Raw genomic sequence first — 10,742 nt, forward strand, 5'->3', positions numbered from 1 at the left:
TTTCAGACAGAGCAATGGCTCTCATGTGTTGCACACTTTGTCATGTGACGTCCAGCCCAGTGATGTACATCAGTGTAGTGGACAATCTGATTTTGGTTCCGGTTGATCCAGCTTTAGATGTTATGCCTGATGTTGCCTAGCTGAGGCTAAGTTCTCAGTTCATGTCTTCCCCTGGCTCCGGTTGTGCCAACGTTAACAACATCCATCTGTTTTGCCCTCCTATTTTCTTTATTTTCCTCTCCTCCACCTCACTGGGTTTGTTCTGTCGCCATCCCTTCCCTTCCCTGTCTGTCTGTCTGACTGTCTGCCTGCCTCTGGCTGTGCTTGGACAGCTATAAAGAGGTTGCCTTTCATGAGGAACAGATCCAAGGACAAAGACAAAGACAAGGCCATCTACCGACGCTCGATGTGTAAGATCTCCGTTTAGCCGCCACCTTAGCCTTTCCAGTACCTCTTAGCACTTTAGGAGAAACAGAGGGCGTGGTCACTGATGTCAAGGTGATGAGAGCGGGGCAGTGACACTATGGCACTTCTGTTTGTTATTATAGATGTATGCCATAGCTTGTCTGGTTCTATTGTATGTTTTAGATGTCTGCATAAGGCTTGGTAAGCTAAACCTTCATTATTCAGGCTGGGTAATCCCCCTTATTACACCTGATTACATCAGTGATCTATTGTCCCCAACTCTTTCCTTGTAACCCAAGTTCTCATCACTTTCTCTGCTGAATGCCTCCACTTTCTCCTGTAAAGTATTTTAAGCCCTTTGTTTCACTTTGTTCTCACCGTTTGCAGATAAATGTCTTAGCTTCTTAAATAGAAAAAAACTAAACAACCTCAAACATTCTGGGTTTTCTCCTTATGTAGATGTGTTTCTTCTGACACATTCTGCATTTTGAGACAAAAACCTTCAGTTTGGTCACACTTGTCGGGCAGCTTTGTTGTGCTCTGTATTTTCATTTTGCGCCTCCTGAATGAAAGGCTGTGGGTGTTTGCGTTGTGTGCGTTTGTGTGGAGGGATTGCCTGTTCAGGTGAGATAGTGGGGGAAGACTGTGGGTTTGCCTTTCATGTGCCTGTGCTGTGTCTTCCTCCAATCTTTACGGCATGAATCACCGACTGCTCGACCAACACTCGCACTCACCATGGAGGACTTGAAATGGAGCCCTTTGTTCTCTCTCTCTGTCTCACTCTGCGTCTCACTCTCTCATTCTGTCAGCGTGCTGCATTTCAGATCTTATTCTGCTGACATGGACTCGCCCGACTCGGATCTGCCGAGTGCTGCTTGCAGCTCCGAACAGCTCTGCATGTCTTCATGCTTTTCTGCCATCTCATAACATGGCTCAATAAAGCAAAGTGCACAAAGACGTCTACAAGATAAAACAGTTAAAATGATTGATTTGCGCTGCTGCTCCTCTTTATGCACTTTGGTTGATTGTAAAATGGCTGTACACACCGGCATGTGCCTCTTGAAGAGTTGTTTTTGTGCTATAAGGTCATAATGCTGTTTGATATGAATAAACCTGCTTCCAAGTGTAAGAACTCGGTCTCAGAAAATGGCAGGATTTTTGGCTGGATTTACAAATCTAAGTGTTGCTCTGAAAATATTAAGCTACATTAAAAGCCGTTGTGGGGGGAAAAATGTCTCAAAACCAATATTTAAGGACGCAGTTCTAATCTCTAGGGGAAAAAGTTGAGGTTAAATATTCTAAACAAAAACTAAAAGACAACAATTTGCATTTTACCACCGACAATTGGTGACATATTTCAATCCCCATTTATAATTGGATAATATGTCTTGAGTTATTTAGGACCATATGTGGGGGAAATCGGGTATTTTTTAAATAGATATAAACACAAATTGATTTTCTAAATCATTTTATATCAAAGAAAATGGCTGTAAACATTAAATTACTGCAAGTTACTTTTTGTGACATCCTCTTTTCGTCCGTCCACTCAGCCATGAACGACTTGCTGCAGACGATGGCGGTGGCCGGTGTTTCCGGGTCACAGTGGGCGGGCAGCACGGAGAATCTGGACGGACCTGAAGGAGGAGACAGCAGCATGACAGGCAGCAGCAGGCGCAGCGGACAGCGCATGAAGGAGCTGGCCCTGTCCACCAACGCCATCGACTGCGCTGCACTAACACTGCCGTCTGCGAGGCGGGCTAAACTCCAGCTTCAGGTCAAAGGTGAGAAACCAAAATAAAATAAAAGTTTTTTGAATTTACTTTTATTGATGCAACATTAAGAATATTGTTTCTGATATCCAATTTGTAGGCTTTAAGTTTTTACCGTAAAAATATGGATTTGGCACATTTCAGTTTCTCTTTAAGAACTATAATGTAAAAGATATAAAACCAGCTTTCAGATTATTTTTGTAGCTTTTCTGTGGTGAGCGATCATTAATTATTTCTATTGGGAACATAAATTTCATCACGCTGCCTGATGTAAGAGGCTAGTTGTTGTAAAGAATGAATTTACTATTTAAAGAAAATAAATCTTTGGGTGCTACCATTTCAAGCAACCCTTAGTATCTTGTATTAGCTGTCAGTGAGTCCAGCTTACTAAAACAGCAGTGCACATTTATTTACTAGAATGTAGTGCAGCATGTTTAGTAACGGAAGCTTACAAGCTCCCAAAAGTAGAGCAACTTTGCTATTTTCCACTTAGTTTTCCTGTTATCTGCTTTACGTCTCACTCTCTTGACATGACACAGCAAGTTAATTAATTTCAAATAGGTTCCTACAGCCCTTCGTTCTTCCTCTGCCTTCTTTTTTTAAACATTCACTGAATGTCAAAATGTTTAACTTTGTCTCCACAGACAATGCCTCATGCGAGGATGTTGCTGGTTCCTTAGATGACCCTAAGAGTCAAGGTAAGATCGACATGAAAACTGGATAATGGCCAATCAGATGGGTCAATAACAAGTGTGGCTAGTGGCTGTCAGAAAACTGAGCAGATCCAGAAAAAAAGAAAGTCATGTCCTCTGCTAAACTCCCTGATGTTGCTTTTATTAAGCCTGATCTTCTGATTTAATTTTAGTTGAGAGCTCCGGGTCAGGGTAAAGTAAAACTGTGTAATTCAGGCTTTTGGATGTTGTCCAGCAGCCAGGCAGAGATTACTCAAGCCTTTGCTGCTCAAATATGTTGTTGCACATCACTCGGATTTAAACTAGCTAAAACATGTGGTTATTAGTAGTTGTCCCGTTTCGTTTTTCAGTGTATTTTACTCAAAATCAATTTTTTTTTCTTTTTGTGTTGACAAAATATCTACTTTGAACTTAACTTTGCCATGTTCCTAAATTTGTTTTGCATTATACTACTGCACTGCCGATTACTTTAAAATGAGTTCCCATAATGCATTTGCAAAATAAAATGCAATCTTTTAAGACCCATTTCCCACTGCATTCTTATAATGGCATTAAGGAAATGGACATCCGGTCTTACTCATCCTCCACGCATTAGTTCTAATGCATCAGGTTCATGTCTGAGGTATCTATTGATTTATGGAGCAATACTTTTGGCTACCTCTGTTTTGTTTCCAAGCATTATTATATATTAACAAGTTTGATGTCCATTAAACATTTCAGATTCCACCGTGTGGATGTGTTGCATTATGTGTGTGTGCGTGTGTTTTATTAGGCCGGCAGGGGTCTAGCGGTGCTCTCGCTTTGTGTCGTCCTGTTGAGCTGAAGGCTATGTGCAGAGTGCCCTGTAGCATCTGTAGTAAGTGCCGTTTACTGTGCAGAGACTATCACTTTGGGCCACAGTGAAGGTTTTCTACAAATAACACCTGTGTTGATTATAAGTGTTGAATTTGCCTCTAATTTGGTGTCACTTGTATCATGAAACTCAAGCTGCGTTTCCATTGACCATATAATTGAGCAAATTGAAATTACGAAAATAAATTTGCTTAATGGAAACGGACCAATGTCGAAAAAAACCTTACATTTTTTGATAAAAAGGATTTTACGCTAGCATCAGGCGACTTTTTGGCTGTATTAACATTAGTGTATTCACCAAAATTGAACAACCAGATGTTACTACTGGCTGAAAAGAAGACGACAATGAAGGGGAGCGGTAGGATGATGGCGCGATAAGTCTTGTTTTTTTAATGACCTATCGCGTGAACAAACGTATTCATGTGTGATCTCAATTGTGTTTTCGTATTTAATGGGAATGCTCCAATTGAAAAATTGTCTTTATTTGACATTGGCGGAAAATCGACAAAGTTTTTGCGCACATTTGTAATGAAAGCGCAGCTACAGTCTGAGATGATTTCACCTGCACTGGCTTTCCTTTTCAAACTAACCGCCCTGGGAACAGGAGAGCACAAGATAAAAATGTTCTCAACTCGTGTTCCTTTTAATTCTTTTTCATCTGCTTCTCGTTTTGACTAACAAGCTCTCACTGACATCGTTAACATCCCCCTTTCATCTCCAGTGGAGTGGTCTTTACATTTAGGTGTTCCTTCTGTCTCCGTCAGTGGTCTCTTTGTCTTCTTAGATGGACATATTGGTGCTGTAGTCTGGCACTGAGCCACCCTTCCTGTCCCTCAGCCTGGCACGAGCCATCTGTCGCCCCAGCAGGTGACGCTCTGTCGGACTGTTGACGTGCTCCCACGTGTTACCCCCTGTGTCAGTGCACGTTGGTGGATACATGTAAGCCTCTGTAAATCCTAACTGTGAATGTGTGTTCACCTTCCCTCTCCTCCTCTACCCAGCCTCCAGACCCTCCAGCCTTCATAGCAACAGGACAAGTAGCAATAGTAACAATAACTCACACCTCACCTCTCCTCTGGAGGGCAAAGGTACGCTCTTCCATCTTCCCTTCAGCTCTAGTCCTCTCCACTAACGTCTTCAGTAGGGATGCAAGTTAATGATACAGTAATTGATCTCATTGACTGACTGGCAATTAATTGCTAGGAGGCACAGTTATGTGCATCCCTAGTCTTTGTTTATTTCGAACAATATGAAATGTGATCAGATGATGCTGACCTTTCCTAATTTAAAGGTTGTAGTTTTCCTCTACGGGTTGGAAACCATTTTTAAAAAGCTGATGTTTTTTAAAGGAAAAATGTGTTAATATTGAAGCTGTTTGTTTCTGAAAACCTCATTGGGATCAAGGCATAATCTCTGCCCTCTTTCTCAACTCATTCCCCTCCCACAGGCACGCTGAATGGCAGTCTTAGCAGGCCTCAGAGTGAGAGCAGCGGGGAGTTCAGCTTGAGCCTGGACCAGGAGGTGTGGTCCAGTAGCGGCAGCAGCCCCGTCCAGCAGCCTGCCTCCTTGCGCTCCTCCCACCAGAGCCCCCTGCAGCTGCGCAGGTCCCTGGAGCCGTCCGGCACCGCCGCCGTCTCCACCGCCGTCTCCGCTCAGGCACAAATCAGGAAGATGGGCTCCCCCAGCGAGGTTCTGTCCCTGCAGCAGTTCCTAGATGAGGGTATTGATCCTGCAGAGGTGAGGGCTCGGAATGTGATTATGTTGCACTTTTTTTTTTTTTTTTTCCCCCAATCGCATCACGTTATAGGAGAATGCTGCAGAATGAATTCAGAAGCTGAAGCCATAGAACCTCGTTTGTTTTTAGGCTTATGATCCAAAATAATGCTGTTTACGTTTCTAGTTTTGGACCTACTTAAATCAGCTTAGGGCTTTAAAGCCTATTGGGAAACTATTTTTGTATTAACTAACGCATGAAAAAGCACCATGTGTCTGAGTGTCATTTTCAAAGGTCAACAGAATGATGCTGGAACCCACTTTTGCAATAATCTAGCCTATAAAATATTAGGGCTTTTATTTTGAATACAATAAACTTTATAAAGTTCAAATTACTAACTCAGGTGTTGACTGGTGTTGACAGTTTGCATCGATTTCATTGTTGGGCTGACATAGTTCTGAGAAAAGAGCACAACTCTTATTCTGAAGAGTATTTAAAAGATGAATGCTCGTAATTTGAGGAGATGTGGCTAAGCACATTTACAGTCTAAGATGTTTTTTTATTATAAATGCTAAATGTCTACATTTTATTTGTTCAGTTTTGATTTAATTAATCCTCTGAATATGTTTTTTTCTCCCATCAAATGGTGTATACTCCAGTAAACAATTCATCAATTTACTAAATTAGTTGACGATTATTTCAATAATCGATTAATCAGTTAATCATGAGTTACTACAATTCATCATGAATAATCGCTTCAAAGCACTTCAAAACAAAGGACTTTCAGAGGTTTTGAACGACCTGGTCTTGATTACTTTTTTATTTTTCCATCCTCTGCAGTCTGGCAGTCAGGAGAACCTCACGGTGGATTCCCCTCGCCTCTCCACTTCTTCTGAGCACGCTCAGAAAGATCGCGCCTCCACCAAGGCGCGGGGCATTTTGCGCTCCAGCAGTGGGAGAGCGGCGCCGACCAGCGCCGACCGGGCTCTGAGGTCCTCGGGACAGCCCGGCCGGCCGAGCCTGCGGAAAGCCGAGAGCACGCGCGTCAAAGGCTCCGCCCCTCTCCGCTCCAGCCTCTCCTCCCAGGGGAAAGCCACGTCCGTCTCCGAGCGCCTGGACTCCGCCTCCTCCTCCTCCACACTGCCCCGGGCCAGCAGCGTCATCTCGACAGCCGAAGGTACCACAAGGCGCACCAGCATCCATGACCTACTGTCCAAAGACCACCGGCAGCCCGTGTCTGTTGACGCCTCTCCTCACACCCCCTCCCCAAAGGCTGGAGTACGCTCGCAGCCGACACCCAGTGAGTACCACCCCAACATCGCCTCCCCCATGCCCAAATCAGTCAGCCTACCCTGCCACAGCTCAGAGGACCCTGACCTCGACAGCCTCGAGTCTTTCCTCGGCCCCTCCTTCACCGCAGAGTCAGTGTTCATGGACTCCATCTTTAGCGAGTCAGCAGAAAATCTCCCCTTCCTGTCCCTGAACCCCACCCTAGTCAGCAACATCAGCGGCCCCCCGGTCCAGCCTCGCCCTGGGCCGAACCAGAGCCCACACAGCCAGTCAGCCCGCCTGACGGCGTACGATGATGGTATTGATCCAAGTAGTGTTACTGAGTCAGGGCAGACTCTGAGCCCAGAGGAGAGCCAGTCTCTGTGGTACGAGTACGGCTGTGTGTGAGTCACCTGAAGGTTTCTCACCAGACGATCAAAACTTCTTCTAGAGCTGGAGAACGAAATCATTGGATGAACTAATCTTCCTTTCCTGCATGTCAAAGCACTATTTTTTTTATTCTAATTATTTGGTGCATTAAGGTCATTTTCTGTTTGTCACGGTGCTGAATGCTTTACCTTTTTTTTTTTTTTTACTATTATTATTTGGTTGGGACTCTGAACTCTCCTCCGTCCAAAAAACCGTTATCGTGTTTTCTCATCAAAGTGGTGAAAATGGTTTTGCTCTTTAGTTTTATTTTTAGGTGGCTGTCACACAAGGCCTGTTCATTTCTCAAAGATCCGTTAAAGCCAGCAGAACCTTTTGCTGTCACAAGTAACTGTCCCTGTGACACTGAAGCAGCTTTGTCACATGATAGACTCGCCTCCCACCTTGTGGTATGATTTACTATCAGAGTGTTTTCCACGGTTTGCGTTGTTCACTAAACTGCATGGCTTTGTTCTATCAGCCTGAGTTAAAACAGCAATTTTGATGTTGGGAATCATAATGGATTTTAAATTTAATTTCTTTTTGTTGACGTGTGCACTGTTTTTGTGCATTTAATGTTTTTTTTTTTTTTTTTTTTCCAATTTCATGTGTACTTATATCTGAACTGGAGGCTTTACTGGATTGGTGGTGTGGTGGGCTCCAACTAATCTCTGGGGCTGGTGACAAAATGATGCATCTTCTTTCTCAAAATGATCTCTGGGTGTCATTAAAGGGACAAGTGAAAGTTGACAGTGAAGGGAGTGGATCGTAGTATTACCTTGGTGAAAATTACCTTTCAGATTTCGACTGATTATGGCAGCTGTTAAAATACAAGATGGGTAATGGAGGTTAACGAGTTTTTGATTATTTTGTCAACGAAGCATGCATCATTTCATTTTTGATTTTTCTTTTTCCTTTTATTGCTCTTAATGCACCACACTCCAGAAAGGATCATATTAGTGCTCTAGACTCGGCCACGTCTTTGTACAAAGTTAGTAATTTATAATCGCAAGACAAACATTGCTCATCGTGCCAAACTGATTAAAACCGTTTGCATTTAGAGTTTTATTTATTTCTGCTTTTGTAGTTGCTATTTTACTCTTAAATATATTTATCTGAACGGACACTATATATGCATATGATGAAGTTGATGAAAAGTGGCTTGTTTTTGCAGATGTGACATAAACATTGCCTTTATCCTACAGATGTGGAGGGCAGAAAGTCTAAAAGCAGGAGCGGGGAGCCGCAGCAAAGCTGCTGAGCCCTCGCCCGTCCGCTACCATGCTGCGAGCGCGTGGTGAGTGAGCGCTGGATGAAAAATGGTCGGGTCAGTTTTGTCTCCATGGGAACGCCTACAAACGTGGTTGTGTAACAGATGTCTCCCATCATGCTGTGCACTTGCCCCCCTCCGCCCCCCGCTTCCCTGAAAGCGCCCTCCCACCTCCCGCTCTTCCTCCCCTCACTGTTCCTGCGGTGCCAGACGCCTTGCTCAGGGGTTTTCATTGGACCCAGCCTACTTTGGCATATGGTCCATTTTTCACTACGCTGCCTGTTGTCTTTACTCACCAAGTGAAGCTCTTGGAAACAACACAGTCTCCCTCCATCATGCTGTGTCTTGTGTTGGTGTATAAATGATGTGACTTCTGGCTCTTTATCAGGCTGCTGCATGGCTTTGCTCCTCCCCTGTTTGCATGTAGACCCGGGCTAGCTGCTGCTTCTCTTCCCCTCCTTGTTGAATTAATGTTTAACAGAGCCCCCTAGGGGAGCATGGGGTGAATTTTCTTCTTTCTTTTTTTTTTGCGTTACCTCACAAAAGTATTGCGTCCCCTTGTAATAAATTTGCAAGTGCACCCTAGCCTATTTTATATAGTCACGGCAATAACAAATTCAAATAGTTTGAATGCATTTCTTTTCTTCTTTCTTTTCTCTTACAGAAAGTTTCTGTCATGTTGATGTTTTACAGTAGGAATGGAAAGCCCATGTTTGACCTGTGTTCATCCAAAAGACAAAGATATAAACATGTCAGATAACTCACAAAGGAGAGATGAGCATAGAATTCCTACATGGAAAAACATTAAATTGCAGGAGAAGACTTTCGCTATTCAAGATGCTGCATGAACTGACTACTAAAAACATTATAGTGAGGTAACGCAAAAATTATTGCATGGGAACGCCAAAAAGAAAAATTCACCTTGTCCACTACGGGGCTCTGTTATGTTTACTGGTACAGTGAAACTTTTTTTCTCTAACTGTACTTTTGCTCTGTTTTCTTGCCAGTTTTCTTGTAACTTGTCTTTCTTTTCCAATTGTTTGCACTTCTCTTTGCTTGCGTGCGACTCAGAGAAAGGTGGCCTTGGAGTTGTGTGTCTGAAGCTTTGTAGAGCTAATCTTCTGCAGCCATCTACAGTGAGAAAAGATTGTATGTCCCAGATTCAGCTTTTTTTTTTAGGAGATCCAGGACACTTTAGTGGAGAAAAGTGGCTTCCTTCTCTGTTTTTCTTTTCCTTGAATCAAGGAAGCAACAGTGAAATACTGCAAAATATCACAATGACGTTTCCCCCTCTACCCCTTAAAGACTGCTGCGACAGTTTGCCACTTTTCTCCAATGTGGCAGATCTTTGATGCGCACTAGTTAGTCTCTGTGAAATGATTTAAGTGCCAATGTTCACACAACAGCCAAAAAGGCAATCTCAACCCAGACTTGAGGATTCCTTTTCCCAGATCTTCTTCGTATCTTTAACACCAGATGGATCGTCTTCTGCCTGAAGCCACAACTACATACTTTAAACAGGAGGACACTCTTTAAAAACATGAAGCATGTCAGCACAAAAACAAAAAATAAAAAAACTGTTCCAGCTTCCGTTTTACACTGAAGAATCACAATCTGCATGGAGCAATCAATCATTCCACTTTCTTTATCTAACCAAGGAAGAGGATGGGGTCCAAAGGTTTAGAAGCCAGATGCAGTGGGACATAAAACCATGAAAGTTTTGGTGGTTTGGTTTGAAAGGGAGAGATGGAGATTGCCTAGTCTCCAGGTTGCCTAGGAGACGATGTTTATGACCCGACACACTGTTTATCTCCACTAAAATCCTCCTCTGTCATACAGTTAACCACATGGTAGTCATTAATAGTTCCTCTCCTGCTCTGATGTACAGCTATCACTAAGACTAAACAGCGTTGAGTGTAAACTTCTGGAAAGGCTCCCTTTGCGTCTGACTGGAGTAGGTGACCCGCCTGCTGCCTGCAGAACACGTCCACGTTTCTGTTGTGTTGAACATTATGGTGACAATGAGACCTGATGTTTTCTCCTTTTCCACTTTTACATGTCTCCATTTGGTGTAATTAAAAATCTTGAAGACTACTACTGTGTACGTCTCCTTGTTTCAGCACGGTGGTCTTTAGGAAGGATTTAGGAACGCACCTGAGTCTAATTATCTCCCGAGTTCAGCAGACGGACGTCTTAAACGTGGATGTCCAATTCCAGTCCTCGAGTAGCCTGGTAAAAACCCAGCCCGTTGTCCCTTGCTTTGCTGCGCACAGAGGCTCTGGACACTTGACTTAATTGAGAAAATTAAGGTGGCGTGGACTCTGAAGTTTGAAATTTTACCTAAT

At 43.3% G+C, this 10,742-nt stretch overlaps 1 protein-coding gene across 10 annotated transcripts in view; it reads left to right on the top strand.

The window, feature by feature from the left end:
* Positions 1-10,491, top strand: part of ccdc88ab (coiled-coil domain containing 88Ab) — a 62,773-nt gene extending 52,282 nt beyond the window's left edge. For 2 of the 10 annotated variants that reach the window (XM_032553095.1, XM_032553096.1), the window contains 7 exons: positions 333-410; positions 1,956-2,186; positions 2,819-2,872; positions 3,639-3,722; positions 4,720-4,806; positions 5,166-5,455; positions 6,273-8,247. In XM_032553095.1, coding sequence (XP_032408986.1) covers positions 333-410; positions 1,956-2,186; positions 2,819-2,872; positions 3,639-3,722; positions 4,720-4,806; positions 5,166-5,455; positions 6,273-7,109 — 1,661 coding nt within the window. In that variant the 3' untranslated portion in view covers positions 7,110-8,247. Of the gene's footprint in view, positions 1-332; positions 411-1,955; positions 2,187-2,818; positions 2,873-3,638; positions 3,723-4,719; positions 4,807-5,165; positions 5,456-6,272; positions 8,248-8,332 lie in introns of those variants that run through there. The other 8 variants (XM_032553104.1, XM_032553102.1, XM_032553103.1 and 5 more) reach the window with 8 other exon arrangements.
* Positions 10,492-10,742: the final 251 nt, after the last annotated feature.

This window comes from Xiphophorus hellerii, chromosome 22, assembly GCF_003331165.1.
Source record: "Xiphophorus hellerii strain 12219 chromosome 22, Xiphophorus_hellerii-4.1, whole genome shotgun sequence".
NCBI classification, from domain to species: domain Eukaryota; kingdom Metazoa; phylum Chordata; class Actinopteri; order Cyprinodontiformes; family Poeciliidae; genus Xiphophorus; species Xiphophorus hellerii.